This window comes from Fulvia fulva, chromosome 2 (genome assembly GCF_020509005.1).
Source record: "Fulvia fulva chromosome 2, complete sequence".
Lineage (NCBI taxonomy): Eukaryota > Fungi > Ascomycota > Dothideomycetes > Mycosphaerellales > Mycosphaerellaceae > Fulvia > Fulvia fulva.
Genome location: NC_063013.1, coordinates 2,999,662 through 3,016,648, shown reverse-complemented (window position 1 = coordinate 3,016,648; position 16,987 = coordinate 2,999,662). Strand labels below are relative to the sequence as shown.

The 16,987-nt window shown below is 53.3% G+C and overlaps 6 protein-coding genes across 6 annotated transcripts; 4 read left to right on the top strand and 2 right to left on the bottom strand.

Moving 5' to 3' along the window:
• Nucleotides 1-273: 273 nt before the first annotated feature.
• CLAFUR5_02999 (uncharacterized protein) lies at nt 274-813 on the bottom strand (the record flags this gene model as incomplete). The annotated part of the gene is made up of 1 exon (XM_047902147.1): nt 274-813. The coding sequence occupies one exon, from the start codon at nt 811-813 to the stop codon at nt 274-276; it is 540 nt and encodes a 179-aa protein (XP_047757683.1).
• A 240-nt stretch (nt 814-1,053) lies between these two features.
• Nucleotides 1,054-1,395, top strand: CLAFUR5_02998 (40S ribosomal protein S29; the record flags this gene model as incomplete). Its single annotated transcript, XM_047902146.1, has 4 exons — nt 1,054-1,065; nt 1,120-1,169; nt 1,236-1,335; nt 1,387-1,395. The coding sequence occupies 4 exons, from the start codon at nt 1,054-1,056 to the stop codon at nt 1,393-1,395; spliced, it is 171 nt and encodes a 56-aa protein (XP_047757682.1).
• Nucleotides 1,396-3,251: 1,856 nt separating this feature from the next.
• On the top strand, nt 3,252-4,692 carry CLAFUR5_02997 (Guanine nucleotide-binding protein subunit beta; the record flags this gene model as incomplete). Its single annotated transcript, XM_047902145.1, has 5 exons — nt 3,252-3,338; nt 3,406-3,436; nt 3,528-4,384; nt 4,441-4,564; nt 4,634-4,692. 5 exons carry the CDS (start codon nt 3,252-3,254, stop codon nt 4,690-4,692), a joined length of 1,158 nt encoding a protein of 385 aa, XP_047757503.1.
• Nucleotides 4,693-6,497: 1,805 nt separating this feature from the next.
• CLAFUR5_02996 (Phosducin-like protein 1) lies at nt 6,498-7,457 on the top strand (the record flags this gene model as incomplete). Its single annotated transcript, XM_047902144.1, has 3 exons — nt 6,498-7,103; nt 7,155-7,384; nt 7,439-7,457. 3 exons carry the CDS (start codon nt 6,498-6,500, stop codon nt 7,455-7,457), a joined length of 855 nt encoding a protein of 284 aa, XP_047757689.1.
• Nucleotides 7,458-8,359: 902 nt separating this feature from the next.
• CLAFUR5_02995 (Phospholipase D1) lies at nt 8,360-11,456 on the top strand (the record flags this gene model as incomplete). The annotated part of the gene is made up of 6 exons (XM_047902143.1): nt 8,360-8,663; nt 8,716-9,011; nt 9,121-9,968; nt 10,018-10,107; nt 10,220-10,711; nt 10,829-11,456. 6 exons carry the CDS (start codon nt 8,360-8,362, stop codon nt 11,454-11,456), a joined length of 2,658 nt encoding a protein of 885 aa, XP_047757692.1.
• A 171-nt stretch (nt 11,457-11,627) lies between these two features.
• On the bottom strand, nt 11,628-16,596 carry CLAFUR5_02994 (Nucleoporin; the record flags this gene model as incomplete). Its single annotated transcript, XM_047902142.1, has 2 exons — nt 11,628-11,675; nt 11,731-16,596. 2 exons carry the CDS (start codon nt 16,594-16,596, stop codon nt 11,628-11,630), a joined length of 4,914 nt encoding a protein of 1,637 aa, XP_047757691.1.
• Nucleotides 16,597-16,987: the final 391 nt, after the last annotated feature.

Genomic DNA, 16,987 nt, shown 5'->3' with positions numbered 1-16,987 from the left:
ATCTGATCTGTTTTATCAACGTCAGTCATGGACCTTTGCAACGCAGGTATCGCTGGCGAGTGTAATTGGCTTCTTTCAGTAGGTTTGCGTATATTTTGCCTCCTCAGTCCCCACTGATGCGGGTGTAGGACAGCTCCAATATGGTAAGTGTCATCTTGGAAGAAGTTGATGAATTGATTCGACTCACCAGTAGGATTGCTCCCAATAGCTCTTGGAAATGCTGAATGCAAGCATGCAGTATCGGATAACGATGTGATGCTTCGTGAGAACACCTCAGGTCTCCTCATCATCATCAAAGGTCAGCTTCACAGGCTTTGCCTTCTTCTTGACCTTCCTAAAGACCTTGGTGGACGACTCCTGGTCTTTTGAGTCCTCTGTGGCGGCGTTTTCGTCATCACCGATGGCCTTTCCTAACTTGCGCTTCTTCTGGGCAGTGCCGTCAGTTACCTTCTGGTCCGTTCGATGAGCGCCTGATGCTTTGGTTGACACTGACTGCTCCTCGGCTGGCAATGCACCGGATACTTTCGGTTCCGCATCAGGATCGATGTCGCCACTGACCCCAGGTGCATCATCCTTTGGAGCGGTGTCCGCAGTCAGTTTCTCGACTTCGGCTTTCGATAAGGTCTCGCCGCTGTCGTCCACTACTGTAGGTCCATCGTCCTCGTTGGGGTCCTTCGCCCGCTTAGGTCTCGCAATGGCTCTCTCATGGCGGTCCGTGTCGCCACGACCAGCATTCTGATCATGCAGACGCTGCAAAAATGGCGGTAGAGCAGAGTCGTAGCTCAAGTCTTTCGACTTGATCTTGTCCGACATTGCCAGCGATGTCGATGTGCAAGGAAAGGAAGTTGAGTTTTGCAAGGAAAGTGCACAATCGCGCTAGTCACGGGGCGAGCCGCGCTTCCATGTTCCTGCTTGGCAGTCGCAAATCCACCTGGAATTTGGCAGCGACGAACATCTCGAAAACCGCAAGCACGACGCACACGCACGAACGCTCGACGACAGCACGACAATCCACATCACTTCCGACCAACCCACCGAAAGACTACCGCAATCATGTCGCACGAGGTATAAAGAGCCAGAGATCACGGATGTGGTGGAACACGCGCTAACCGACCGCAGAGTGTCTGGTACTCGCGCCCACGCACCTACGGAAAGGGAGCCAGAGAGTGGTATGTCCATGAAGGAATATGAAAAGGATCAGGAAGGCGAAGGGCAAAATACTGACAGGCCGCCAGCCGTGTCTGCACCCACAAGGCTGGTCTCATCCGCAAGTACGGCCTCAACATCTGCCGTCAATGCTTCCGTGAGAAGTCGAGCGACATCGGTTTCACCAAGGTATGGCTATTCTGGATGGGCTGGTCATATCGTCGTGCTAACAAAACGCAGCACCGGTAAATGCGCATTTGTTGGTTCGAAGATGGAGAAGGACAAGGCTGCATGTGGCAGTAGGCATGAGGCATAACAAGGAACGGTGTTCAAAAGGGTGGTTGATTGCTGAAACGACAAGCTATGAGGTGGGAAGCAAGTTCGAGATATGCAGCTGCAGATGATATGAAGGTCGAACCTCTCCATCAAGGTTGACCATCAAGTTCCGAGACAACCCTTGCCCACGCTCAGGACCAAGCCACTACCTTCACAACTCCAGTGACAGAAAGTAAATGCACGACTGATTCACGGTATACAAAAGCCAGGTCCTGTGCTCCCACCATGGCACTGGTGTATAGGCATCGTACAAGCTATGGCAACGCTTCCCTCCGGAGCCAGATGTCTTCTTCTGAACTGCTCCCAGGCTCCCTCGCCTCCGCCTGAGTCGATTATCGTCCGGCATTTGCATTGCAACCACTCGCGACGAGCATCCATATCGTAGCTAGATGTTGTGTTCTCCTATCGCTTGCTTTCTTCCCAACATCAGGTTTTGGGCTTCCAATCTGAGCCACTCTTCTCGAAAAGGTTCAGCTGTGGTGCATTATTAAACTTGTCGAACGATGCCACGACGACGAAGCATATTGTCGATGCATAGCACATATTGTCAGGTTGCTGCATACGCTCGTGAGCCTGAGACGCGGTGTCGACGCGTGAGACGGTGAGATGACCACGGACGTTGAAAAGCCCGCAGGAGTGGTAACAGTGACAACGCATCATGTCTTGCAGCAACAAAGCTTGAATGTTTCGACAGAAGCGGACAGTGGCCTCGTAAGCGCTGCCTGCAGGAGGGCTGTGGTTGCATTGGCCTGGAAATTGCTTGGACACAGACGTACACAATGATGCCATGGCTTGCAGATGCCCTATTGACTTTCAAGAAATATAATTCTCATGTGGTGTCCGGGGTAGACATTGCCCGGAGCAGCAGTCAGTTGATGAGGTCTGACTGGATTCGTCGATCGTCGGAACACCGCAGGAAGCAGCCATCTCAGAAGCACCCTGTACCTTGCATGCAGCGCTTGTGAGGTTACGAAGAACAATGATCGACGTTCTTCGCGACAGCAGCGAGACGAAGCGGATAGCTTTGCAGTCGCTGTGAGCTCGGAAGCGTATGTAGGAAGCGGGCCGGCGGTCAAACATTTCTTCAGCAGCTCACGGCAATGGTGCCTGATCGCGGAGGAAGTCGTCTCTCTGCAGCGGAGACAAGTCATACCCTTGCGGCGAGCAATCTCCCCGGGACCTGACTCGGCAATAGGCCGTGGGCGAAAGGCGCCAGCAGCAAGCCGTACACCGACGGCTCGATTGCGAGCATGTGCCTTATTTGCGTCCTGTTCGTGACCGAGAGGTGTGCATAAGGTGTATAGAGTTGATTGTTACATTGTTGGAGCAGAAAGAGCGAAGGAACACGACCCTACCTCCTAGGTGCCTAGCTCTTGCACCCCAACAGCGTCTGTGCTCGACACTAGAAGTAGCAGCTGGCTACTCCCGCTGCTCTCCTTCCGCCCTCTCCAAGAACAACACCACCGGACCAACACCCTCTGCCCACTCCATATAACGACGCTGCCAGGATACGATCAGACTGAGCGTGCCCGCCGACCGTGTTACATCGACCATTGCGCCATCCCCCGCCGAGCGCGCTGTCTGAGGCTGCAGTTTGGTCGTGCCGGCAAACCGTTTGCGGCGCAGCTGTCGCAAGCAAGCTCACGTAGCCCACGAAGTCACTGGCTGGCTCCCAACCTCGCGGCATAGCACCACCAAACTCACCTCACCTCACGAATCTGCGCTGCAAGAACGCCCCCAAGAGCGTCGTCGCTCCGTGACGACCTGCGATGGCGGACGCGAACAATGCCGAATCGATCCAGTCCAAGATACAGATAGCCAGGAGGGACGCCGAGGCGCTGAAGGACCGCATCAAGGTGCGTGGCGTGAAACAACACACCCACGCAGCAGAGAGAGTGTTGCACTACTAACACCACCGCACAGCGTAAGAAGGATGAGCTCGCAGATACCACACGTAAGTCAATGCATGCCTCTGGTGCCCACCCTCAGCATGTGGCCGAGACGTACCGCTGTGCATGGATTACGGCTAACATATCTCTTCACAGTCCGTGATGTTGCGCGACAACGCACAGAACAGCTGCCCAGGTTAGCCATGAAGACTAAGCGGACATTGAAAGGTCACTTGGCGAAGATCTACGCGATGCACTGGTCCACCGATCGAAGACATCTGGTTTCGGCTTCACAAGACGGCAAGCTGATCATCTGGGACGCCTACACCACCAACAAAGTCCACGCCATCCCTCTCCGATCATCCTGGGTCATGACTTGCGCCTACTCCCCGAGCGGCAACTATGTCGCATGCGGAGGTCTGGACAACATCTGCTCCATCTACAACCTTTCGGCGCGAGAAGGACCAACCCGAGTCGCCCGTGAGCTTAGTGGACACTCCGGATACCTCAGTTGCTGCCGTTTCATTAACGATAGGCGTATATTGACATCTTCCGGAGACATGACCTGTGTGCTATGGGACATTGAGACTGGCCAGAAGATTACCGAATTCGCGGACCATCTCGGAGACGTCATGAGCCTGAGCATAAACCCATTGGATAACAACCAATTTGTTTCTGGCGCTTGTGACGCTTTTGCGAAGCTTTGGGACATACGGCAGCAGAAGTGCGTGCAGACGTTCGCGGCGCACGACTCTGACATCAATGCCATCCAATTCTTTCCGAACGGAAACGCTTTCGGCACAGGCTCAGATGACGCCTCATGCAGACTGTTTGACATCCGCGCAGATCGTGAGCTCCAGGCATATACGGTACGAGATATCCTGCAAACATTTAGCCCATCTCCGCGTGCTAACGAGAACCAGATTGGCGAGCCAGTTTGCGGCATCACCTCTGTCGCTTTCTCCGTATCAGGGCGCCTGCTCTTCGCTGGATACGACGATTTCGAGTGCAAGGTATGTCATTTTTCGCAGACCGGCAATCATACAACACTCGCTGACATGTATCACAGGTGTGGGACGTTCTACGGGGCGAGCGGGTTGGCACTCTGCAAGGGCACGACAACCGTGTCAGCTGTCTTGGTGTCAGCAACGACGCGATGTCGCTCTGCACGGGTTCCTGGGATTCAATGGTGGGTTTGGCCCAAGATCATGGAGGCTTTCATGACAGCAGTCAATCGCGCGTGTGCTAACTTTTGCTCGTAGCTTCGCATCTGGGCATGATCGACAAGCTCAGAGACATTGTGCAGACAGACGAGAAGTAGGTACCGACAGAAAGCGCGCAGAGTCGGTTGGCGTCACACGCTTGCCTCGAAGTACGCGTACCCCGAGAGCAGTCTGCGCATTGCGATTCACTTTTCAGCTCGACATTCACATGGCGCCGATGTACAATGCGAGTACAGACTCAGGACTCATCTTTTCGGATGAGAAGCCCGGTCACACTTCCAGACTCGCGCGTCTCCAGACATAAGACGCGTGATACCGACCACGTTCGTATCACCACCATCACCACGACCTCCCGGCCGGGATCATCTTTCATAATCAATGTGCTTGAGTACTCTTACTGGGGAAATGCCGGAGCTGTGGGCTCCAAGGGAGTATTTTCTTGCAACCTGTGGCATATTGGGAGGTGGACTTTTTCTTTCGTCCCCGACTGGCTGCATTACCCGGCGTGGTCAGAGTATGTTCTAGTAGCTGTATCTGGGTTACTCGAGCACAAGGAAAAGCTGGGCTTTTATCACAGCGGAGTGTGTTGTTGTTGTTGTTGTTGTTTTTGTTGTTGTTGTTGTTGTTGTTGCTGTTGTTGTTGTTGTTGTTGTTGTCGTTGTTGTCGTTGTTGTAGTTTCAGAGAGACCCAGGTAGCGAGAGGGAATAGGAAAACATGGACCAATTGTGTATCATCGTTCCGTCTAAAGCCGGTAACCTATTACAGGCGTACAGTAGTAAGTGCCGGAGTGGGCGGCAGCTATCGCTGGCAACTTCTCCTCATCCCCCCAAACGCCTCATCCCCCCTAGTCTGCGGGCGTTTCGGCCCACTTTAACACCAAGGCCCCAAAACACTCACATCTGTACCTCGAAACCGCTAACCCTATGTTTCTTAGGCAAGGAGCGACGTGCGAGCGCAGAGGCTTTAGCCTCGATGCGCGCGAGCACTCGAGCGGGCCGCCAGGCCTACGTTGTTACTCATGTGTATACTAATTGTGTAGGGGGGATGAGGCGTTTGGGGGGGATGAGGAGAAGTGGCTGGCGCAGCTATCCCTCTGCACCTTCTCTGCGTCAAAGTCAGTGCGGAGGCCATGTCTAACTTTTGAGCGTTGCTTAACAACGACAGAGTCTAACTGGTCCGGTCTGTCGCTGCATGGCTTCCACAGGCAAATTTGTAAAGGCTATGTAGCATAAGCCCTTGTTTTGAGGCTGAAAATGGAGAGGAATTCTTGTGGAGCAAATTTCAAAGGGATGTTCCCTGGCGAGGGTGAAGGTGTTGTTTGATGTTGTGTTGTGCTCACAATACGGGACGATGCGGAAGGTTGTGCTATGTTTCATCCTGTGGTCACGACATGTATCTTCGCCGATATCATCACCGAATATACTGAACTATGTATGTCCTGCAGCGGACGCGATCAAATCATGCAGGTGGTCGCGAGTAGGCGAGGCGTTTGATCGGAGCGAACCTAGTTACAGCTGGCTGGCGAAGGAGCCGGTGGATGAGCTTGCCCTTGCTTTGATATGTACATGTAGTCAAAAGCTGACCGCATCCTGGCTATTTTATCATCTAAAACATTCGCCCGCAGCCTGGTTCGCGACGCGGTCGATGTCATGATGTTTCAGTGTCGCCGTTGACACGCGGGTTGACAAGGAAGAGAAGCTCCATTCGGCCTTTTTCTTACATCTCACCTTCCGCTATGTTTAGCAGGCGAGGCAAGTGCTCACCACAAAGTTTGTAATTGTGTCCATGCTTGCTGCTCTCGCTGCTGCTGTGTATGTTATAGTTGTCACTTCTTCGCCGTTTGCGCGAGATTGCCGAGTATCATTCACTACAGGAGCCAACCTACACTGAGCTGCAACCACCATGTCGGCGGCGCAAGATGAGTTCAACGAGCTCATGAGAGACAAGGAGCGAAGGCATGGACACCCAGAGGACGACAACGACGACGGAAGGTCCTTCTTGAACATTTCCGACGACGAGGATAACGCGCCGTCTGCTTCGAGAGGACACATCGACCCAGATGCAGAGGCTCCGCGACCTAGCACGAGCAGCTTTCGCAGCACAATACCGACCCGGCGATATGGAGCGAATACTGGCGTGAAAGGTGTGATATCAGACGCGCAAGACTTTCGCGATGCGCGGCGCACGCAGAGGATGTCACTGCAGAATTCAACGAATCTGTCTTCGCAAACATATTCACCGTCGCCGGATGGTAGAGCACCCATTGAAAAGCTTGAAGAGGAGGGAGAGGATGATCTGGAGGAGGATGGTGATTTCATGCACAAGTGGAGGCAGGGTCGGCTGAGGGAGATGCAGACCGGCACACGAGATAGCAAGATGCATCTTGGAAGTGGCATCAATAGGAGGCTCTATGGGGGCCTGGCTACTGTTGATGGAGAGGGATATCTGGATGCGGTGGACAACTCAGGCCCAGCAACGGTCGTGATAGTATACATCTACGATGATTATGTGAGTACTCAAATCCCGGTGATTTGAATCATTTGCTGACATCGGGGTCAGTCGCAAGTCAGTGATCTCTTCGAGAGATGTGTCCGAACACTTGCAGCCAAACACCAGGACACACGATTCGTCAAGCTTCACTACAGGGACGCTGAGATGGAGCCTGCTGGTGTGCCTGCGATCATTGCATATCGAGGAGGCGATAAGTTTGCAGCGCTTGTGCCGATCCTCGATGAGCTTCCGGATGATGCTGATCTTAGCGCGTTGACGCTGGAGACTGTGATGAAGAGGTATGTCTGACTACTTTCACTGGTAAGCATCGATGCTGATACGGTCCCCCACAGACATCAAATACTGTCTTGAGCAAGACACCTGCTATCAGACGATCCGGAACATGCAATCACACTTCGACGATGCATCACGACTACGGCAACCCGATAACAGCTTCCTCACTTGGCTCATGGTACCAAGCAAGCTCCTATACAGTCATCCAGCACAGCCATGCGACTAAGCTGGCACTATGATACGCAGTCGATTGAAGGAGAAAATGTTCTTAGCTTCGGCTGCGCTTCTAGTCAGACAGAGAACCCCACCAGGATAAGAACAACAAGACATCCGCGATGCAGTGATATCGTGCTGCTTGTGACCAGCGCTCGGGAGGTATACACCATGAGGGAACAGCATCGTATCATTGAAGAGCTTTAATCGCCCCGATGTCCGAATTCTAGACTTGGTACCCGCGAGAAGCTGCCGGAGTGATGTAAGACGCAAGCGGTATCCAGGGCTCTGCAAGAACACGAGGACAAATGGCTCGTACTCGTGGGCGACACATAGACAGCGACGGTAGATAGGGAGACTCAGTTGGATCAATCCTCTTCTTCTCGCCAGCATACGACTGACAAGAGCAACACGAGTGGCAGTGCTTAAGCAAGCACGTGCTCTATTGCTTGATCCAACTTGGCACTGTTAGTGATGACCAGGGTCAAGTGAGCATTCGCGCTTGTGATTCTCCTTCCTCAACATGTGCCACACCCGTGACAACACTATCGCTTGCTTCTACCGAGCTGTATAGCATCGCATGAAGTCGTGAATACTTGAAACACGCCCCAATGACACCTCGTCAGCGAGTGGCACGAGCTCCACTGTCTTATTGAGGCGTCCTTGGCAAGTGGCACCTGCCCGCTTCACTTCAATGCTTCATGAACAGCTACGACCTCACCTAAACAACACCGCACAACATCAGGTCTTCGAACCATTCGACCTCCATGATGTCGTTCCTGTTCGACAAGATGAAGAATGCCGTCGCAGACGTCGGCGACAAGATCAAGACAAACACTGCACTAAAGCCAGTACACAGCCACGAACACAAGTCGAATGAGTGCTCCGACAGTGATAGCCACCACTTACACCGCTATCAATCTTTTGCGCCACAGCGAGAGGGCAATGAGGTCAAGTGGTATGTAGATGGGTGTAGTTACATGTGGGCCGTGAGCATGGCCTTGGAGCAGGCCCAGCGCGAGATCTGGATCCTGGATTGGTGGCTCAGCCCAGAGCTATATCTGCGACGACGTAGGGAACCCCGAGACATAGCATGTGATCGTAATGTGCTGATTGAACGTAGCGCCTGCGAAGAATGAACGGTACAGACTCGACAAGCTGTTGTTTGCTGCGGCGAATCGTGGCGTTCAGGTGAACGTGATAGTTTACAAGGAGGTTACACAGGCACTCACGCTCTCGTCAAGCCATACGAAGCATTGGCTTGAGGACAACGATAAGACCGGCAATATCAAGGTCTTCAGGCATCCTGATCACCTTCCAGATCGGACCACATTGGCATCAAGCTTTATCTCCAGCATCAAGCAGAGTGGACTCAGTGCTTCGAAGCTGGCGCAGCTGCCTGGCGATGCGATCAAAGGAGTAAGTACTGACGAGCGAAGGCATCCTCTGTCTCGGACATACCTGGCCCCATCTGCTGAGACATTATCACGTTGTTGTCGAGTATATCTAACGCCCTTCTGTTTGTCAGATCTACGGGATGAATGATGGCACGGTGCTCTACTGGGCACATCACGAGAAGCTGTGTCTGATTGATGGCCATGTCGCGTTCATGGGCGGTCTCGATCTTTGCTATGGACGCTGGGACACTAACCAACACTCGATTGCTGATGCACACCCCGGAGACCTGAACGAAATTGTCTTCCCAGGCCAGGATTACAACAACGCACGTATCATGGACTTCAGCGACGTTCAACACTGGGAGGCGAACAAGCTAGACCGAAAGTTCAACAGTCGCATGGGATGGTCTGACGTAGCGCTGTGCGCGAAAGGTCCCATCGTCGAAGACTTGAAAGCTCACTTCGTTCAGCGCTGGAACTTCATCTACTACGACAAGTACGATGTTCGACAGGATGCCAGGTATAAGCCGCTGGTATATGCACCTGTCAGAGCAGGCATCATTGGCCACCCTTACCCATCCGGAGATGATGATTCGGACGTGCAGGGAGAAGGTCAGTATCACGGCTTCCGTGAACGTATGAGACAGCAATATGAGCATGGCAAAGCATGCCTCGAGGAAGGTCGCGACCAGCTGGTAGAGCAGTTTGCCGGGACGTATCAGAATTACCCAAGCGGGCCACTGGGTGGCACCCATGCGCAGATCACACGGTCATGTGCGAAATGGAGTCACGGTGTGGCTCTCGAACACTCTATCGCCAATGCTTACATCGATATCATCGGCCGTAGCGAACACTTCGTGTACATGGAGAACCAATTCTTCATCACAGCTACAGGCGATCAGCAGTCACCGATCAAGAACAGAGTGGGCGCGGCTATCGTCGAGCGAGCACTACGAGCTGCACGGAACAATGAAGACTGGTAAGTACAGAAGCGTGGAAGATCTCGAACATGGCTAACATTTTGCAAGGCATATTATCATCAACATTCCGGCAGTTCCAGCTTTCGCAGGCGATCTGAAAGCCGACGACTCTCTAGGTACCCGAGCCATCATGGAGTTGTAAGTTCGGCATCTTCTGTTCAAAACATGCCGACGCCTTTCTCTGCTCAGCACCCGTTGTCGAGAGATCTCTCTGTGGGGGCAGTGTAGCTAACGTCTTACCGTGTCTTAGTCAGTACTTCAGCATAAACAGAGGAGGCCACAGCATTATGGAGTGCATTGCGCAAGAAGGAGTCGACCCGATGCAATATGTCCGCTTCTACAACCTGCGAAGCTACGACCGAATAAACATAAGTGCTGCGATGGCCAATGTGGAGCAGAAGGCAGGCGTCAGCTACGACGAAGCTAGAATGGGTCACGATCAACAGTATGGTCGCGAGTATGGCGAGGCAGGCCCTCAAGGTCAACCAGATGCCTACAACCGATATCAAGAAGCCGCGCACCAAGCTTATGGTGATTCGCCGAGCGAACTCGCAAGTGGTCGCTGGGACTCCGTCGCTGAGTGCTACATGCTCAATGGACCAGATATTCGTTCAGCCCCGTGGGACGGCGACGCTGAGACTGAGATGGATGCCTTCGTCAGCGAAGAGCTGTATATCCATTCCAAGCTGCTGATTGCGGATGATCGCATCGTGATCTGCGGATCAGCAAACATGAACGACAGGTAAGTGCAAAGAGCTCACGGCACGGTCCACGAGACACGCTGAATGCTCCCTATGTCCGGGGACAGCTGTTGAGACATGCCCACGCGCATTTCGAGTATCGCTGACATCCTTGGCAGGTCCCAACTTGGTTACCACGACTCCGAAATCGCCATGATCATCGAGGACCCGATAAAGGTACAGTCAACCATGGCTGACAGACCCTGGGAAGCGTCTCTCTTCGCAGCTAGCCTTCGCAGACAAATATTCCGCAAGCATTTGGGTCTCCTGCCTGTGCAAGACTACCAGCGCCCAGACCAGAACTTCACCCCCGTCGGCAACCCCAATGTCTACGACTGGGGCAGCCGCGAGGACGCAGCAGTGGCAGATCCTGCATCGCGAAGCTTCCGCGACATGTGGAACACCACAGCACGCACGAATACTGAAGCTTTCGCCAAGGTCTTCCACCCAGTGCCCGATGATAAGGTCCAGAATTGGAAGCAGTATGACGAGTACTACTCTCGCTTCTTCAAGGCTGAGGACGCGAAGAAGGAAGGCCAGGATCAGCAGCGGCCGAGCTCGTGGAAGTGGGGCCATGTTGTTCGCGAGGAGTTCTCGCCCGGCCAGCAAGGCGTTGATGAGATGAAGGAGATTTTGAGTCGTGTGAAGGGCAACCTGGTTGAGATGCCTCTCTTGTTCCTCAAGGAGGAGGACATCGCGAAGGAGGGATTGGGCCTGAATGCGCTTACGGAGGAAGTGTATACCTGATTTTAATGGCCTCTACGATGAGAAGGTCGCTAGGGACCACAATGTGTGATGTTCATAGCTCATGCTTATAATCTTCACGATGCGCTTGAAAGTGGAAGAGGAAACGGAGAGTAGACGACATAGACGCTTCATGACATCCAATATCGGTACATTCGACTCTATGTGGCTTTCTCATGTGAAACCATTCACGCGTGTGCTGCCCGGCGCTGCCTGATCGTCCTGTAAATAAAGTTAGTCGCGGATCAATGAGTTATGTATGGATCTGTTCACTCACATCAAGGAAGTCCGTCGCCAGTATCAACCTACTCAACTCCTCTGCCACATCAAGCGCCAGCCCTCTCGACGCTTGCTTGAAGATCGCCTGCACTGTAAATCTATTTTGCTGCAAGAACAGCTTGGCCGGCTGCGGACTCTTCTGCACAGCCACGGCTGTGATGAGCCGTAAAGTGTCAGCGAGAATGGCGTAAAACTCTTGCAGTGCTTTCGGGTTATCAATATCCAGGCCAAGATCGGGATCCGTGCTGAATAGCTTGCTATCATCCACAGTCTGGAAAAGACCTGAGTTCAGGACCAGCTGCGTGCCGTCCGCAGTCTGGCAGATTCGAAGGAGCAAAGTCATGGCTGTGTGAAAGTAGGCCAGTGTGGCGACAGTCTCTTCTTCACTCTTAAAGGCTGCTGCAACGTTGCCGATGCTCGTGTCGAGGAGCACAGGCACAAAGTTGAGCTTCGTAAAGGCTCGGAGCATTGAGGTGTTGACTTTCAGGCTTTGGTAGAGGGAGACTAGGCTGTCCAGGAAGAGAAGGGCAGATACGCGGGTTATGCCACGACCAGAGAAGGCGTCTTCGGTCACGACCGTGAAGAGGCGTTCGCCGGTGTTTTGGACCAGTTGTAATAGCTGCTTGGAGCTTGAGGTCGGAGAGGTACGACTCGTGATGGGAGCCTTCGGTAGCGAGGCCAAGATGGCGCATGTAGTCCTGTACGCCACGTCGCGGAGCGCTAAGCTCGTGGCACTGTCAGTGATTGCCTTGAGAGACACCCTGAATATGGCGAGGAGTCGTTCAATGGCCACGCTGGCAGTTTGCTCGGAGCTGTCTTGTGATGCATGGCTGATGGCATGCGTCAGTGTGAGGACCAGCTTGGCCAGCATAGCCGCCGATTCGAGATCGCCGGAAAGCGCTCTTTCGTATTTGGGTGCCGCGATCAGCAGGCCCTGTAGCGAGAAGGCCACCAGGTTTGGTGTTTCGAGAGCTCCCTTTGTAACCATGAGCGATACTAATTCGGTCCAGGCTTCCAGTGCAGCTGATCGAGCGACTTGAATTGCCATGAAGTTGCTTTGACTAGCCAAGGCAGCTGATATTGCCCGCATCTCATTCTCCGCTTGTTCGAGTTCAGCAGGCTCTTTGATGTCTCCTTTGCTCACCAACTCACGCTTTCGAAGCACCAAAGCTTTTTCAGTGACATTAATGTCGAATGATCGCCCTAGCTCGGCATCATCTTTGGTAAAAGATGACACATCCAAGTCGTCAAAGTACTTGGTTGATGGCACCACGAACGCATCGGCCGTCTCTAGATCAAAGAAGTCGAAGAGATCGAAGATGGAGACAGTAGGCAATTCCTCGCCATTGGGAGAAATGACAGTTCCAAGCAGCGCACTGATGATCTTATCTTGTACGGAGAAGGCACTCTGCTCAGCGGCCGCACGCAGATCAACGGCCGCGAAACGACAGAAGCCCGCACGAATGTACAGGAAGTCACGTACGGCGGCGGACGAACTCTGGAGAAGCACGCGAGCATCCTGTAAAGGTAGTCCATCCCAAGATGGAACCGCAGGGGTGGTTGCCAGTCTTCTTGACAGTGCGGGCAGGAACTCCATCGCGCGTAGATTAGGCTGCACGAGACGTGAAGTCATGGGTGCAATGGCCAGTTTCAAGATCACTTCCAGGCATCGCCTTTTCAACGCCATAAGCCAAGAGGTGTTGCCAGCAGGTTGTGTGATAAGCTCCGCGTCCGTAGCACACTTTGCGATCGCATGAAACAAAGACCTGCCTTCAGAGTATACGCTCGCCGGGAGTACGTCAACGTCGCGGTCGCGACAGTGGAAGCCGAGGAGGCAGTGTGCAATACCCGGTCGCGTGCTTGAGATGTCTAGGCTGCCGTTCATGAGATCGAGCGTAGCATTCGCCCGTACCACTTGCAGAGGAACCTCGTCCAGTTCAAGATCCCACGCATGGATGACAAAGTCCTCGGCAAGTTGCATGGTCAACAATGCACTGCCTGGTGCAAGCACGCTGACAATACGTGACCCATGTCTTGTTGCTCCACCAGACTCGGCAGTGTCGGTCAATCTGCGAGAAGAGCCAATGCGCTGGAGCAAGCGAAGACATTCCAGACTGATCTCGACATGCCTGCACGCTGTGTACTCGGCAATATCCACAATCGCATGAAGATAAGTCAAGAAGATCTCGTCAATGGAAGTCCATGTCGAGCTCACGGGTTGTGCTTTCGTCTTTTGTGAGAGGATGGCAGGGCGAACCAGGTCGAAGTATGTCGGCTGCAATTGCCATGCGAGACTGAGTATCTGGATTGCCTTCAACGTCGCCTTCACCACTGGAGATTCTGGCTCTGCGTTATTGAGTGCGTCGATGTTCTGTTGCACCGTCTGGAACATCTGTGAGATCACATTCTTGTCGAAAAGCCACTCCATGACTCGAGCGAACGGATGCAGGCGGGCATACGTCGTGAGTGACTTTGTCTCCATTGTAGACTCCACGCTGATTTGTGTGGTGTTGGCAAGCTGCACAAGATCTTCGTTGAAGGTCGACAGACATTGAAAAGCGAAGTGAAGGCACTCGTACCGCACAATGGCAATCAAGCTGTTTTCTCCATCACCAAGCATGCTTCCAGCTTTGCGCGCAAAGACTGCGTCCAACACAAAATCGACATAAGCATCAATGCCAGCATGACGGTGTGGTGCTCCAAGGTTCTCCGGGAAGGGTAACTCATCAATCGTGTGGTCTGGTGAACTTGCCGTTGGCGCCACGAGCGCATTTAGCAATGCAATCAGAGAAGCGGCTGACTCGGCGCTGTTCGCATAGGCCTGTAAGTAATGCTTGGCAGCAAATGCTGGTCTGTTGACTCGCGCAACGGATGAGGCATCTTGGCCGCCACTGGAGATCCAAGTGTCCAGAAGTACCCACATGCCATTACGAACCTCGACGACATTGTCTGTCAAGAGCGCGGCCAGTACGTCCAAGCAACATGCGCGGATGCGTGCTTCTGTGGCGCTCTGTGCCAGCTTGAACATGACTTCACCCAAGTGGAAAGTCTGTTCTTTGAGGAGCCATTGTCTTGCCTCGGGGCTTGAACGACAAATGTGAGCTGTCAAGCCCAAATACGCGTCTAGCATAATGCCAGTCTCTGGTTCTTCAAGCAAGAGCTCACCGGCCGCACGGTCTGGGCCCAAAGCGCCCTGGGGGGCAGATGGTCGATCCTTCAACGACGAGACGTATACTTCAAGTTCGTTGAATATTTGAGCCCAACTGACTGCGTAACTTTTCCGCAACTTGCCCGAGGTCATGGTACTGTCTTCAAGCAGGAAGCGATGAGCTGTGTCCGCAGATTTGTCGTCGCACGCGATAGATCTGAGTAGTAGACAGAACGCTGCGACTCTCGGGGTCGGCAATCGTTGGGACACCCACCGCAGGAAACCGTAAAGGTTGCTTTCTCGATCTGACCAGAAGTCCATGGCAGCCTCGGCGTCATGTTGATACGCGTACGCCATGATGACCATGAATCGCTCCAGTTCAAGCTCAGTTTGACCAGCACCATTTGCCGACTGTGACAGCAAATTGCGTCTTTTCTCATCCTCCGTAGAGCGCAGTCTCCGCAGCGCGTCTGGCATGTTTGTGACGAATGCCTCAGTGAAGGTTTGAAGCTCGGCCATGGTCAGTGCCGCAAAGTCTGCTCGGGCACGCGGAGCGTCTGCGGGCATGACAACAGTGGAACCGATCAGGAAGTCTGTTATGGCCACTCGAGCTGGATCGTGCCATACCACAGGCTTCAAGAACGATGCAGCTCCGAGGATGAACGAGAACGCTCCGTCGGTCAACGCATCGAAGAACAAATCTGTTCTTGCATCCCCAGCAGAGTCGGTGGCTCCAGGAGTTGGAAATGTTCCGCTGTACTCGGCTAGCCAGATCACGATCGCAGCTGCTTTGAATTGTGACTGCTTCCACTGTAGCTGGCCAGGCCCGGTTGCAAATAAGCTGTGAATCCCGCGAACAGCGGCCTCGTTGCGCTCTTCCGCAAAGTGGGCAGCGCCGCTTGCTAATATTGGTAGGTAGTGTGTTGTAATGTCGGCCGGGGCTTCAAGAGCAGCAGCATGGCTTAAAAAGCTGCGATAATCCTCTGGTGCTACATACCCCCGTGGCAGGAGGTAGGTCATGACCGCAGCGAGGGATTCGTGTTGTCGAGTCAATAGCAGCCTCTGCGAGAGCACCCACGCTACATCATCGTCCTGCTGCTTTTGACCTGTCTGCATCATCTTGTTGTCCAGGGCAGCCAAGTCGGCAATGAAGCCTTCAATGTCGCCCAAGCCATCGGTGCACTTGCGCCAGAATGCAGATGTCTGCGTGGGTCCCCCACCCTCGCCCTGCAACAACTCTTTCACTGCCTCCTTGTACGCCTCTGCGGTGTGCTCGTCGCCGTTGCCCAGCAGAAGGAGAATGCGCAAACAGTCCAGCAACACGAATCGCTCCTCGTGAAAGCGGAGCACCGCCCTCATAGATAAGGCTGCACCATGCTGATTGTCCTCATCAGGAAACTGCGACCTAATGCACAGCTGCGCAGCTTCCAGTTCGTCCAGGTTCAAGGCATCGGACACCTGTTTTACATTCAAGCGAAACGGCTCGGTGATGCGATATTGTGTCTCTCCAATCGTCAGGGTATCGGGCGTCAGGGCATCGCGGCTGGCCTGACTCTTCTTGTTCCTCTCTAGCAGTCTCCGCAGATTATCGGCGCTGCTTTCAAGCTCAGCGGCCAGGCGTTCAATGTTGGCTAGGCGAGCTTCATTGGCAGCGTTCAGGTCGCGCTGCAGATTCTGCAGTCTGTGGAGCGGGTCGTTGTCGTCTTCGGTGGCCATGGTGGTCGCGGAGGTGGTCGAAGTCGGCGATGCAGTCACGCAGAGGATTATGTGCGAGATCTGGCATCGAACATATTTCGTGCATGTGTTGAGTTGTGTTTCGAGAGCATAAAGTTTGAGAGGTCGACGCGACTGTTTGGCATCAGACCAGACCAGACCCGAGACCCAATATTCGAGCCGACAAAAGGGTCGGGACGGATTTCGCTCGGGATCACTAGATCTCTAAGCCTATAGCAATATAACAATACTACCTTATATCTCTATATATGGACGTCCTATTATGTTTCTTAAATCCTTATCTAATACGCCTAAAGTCATTATATCTATTAATCTAGTACGGCCGACTATATTACTACTTACCCTAAAGGCGTAGCCTAAGGCGCAAGTTTTG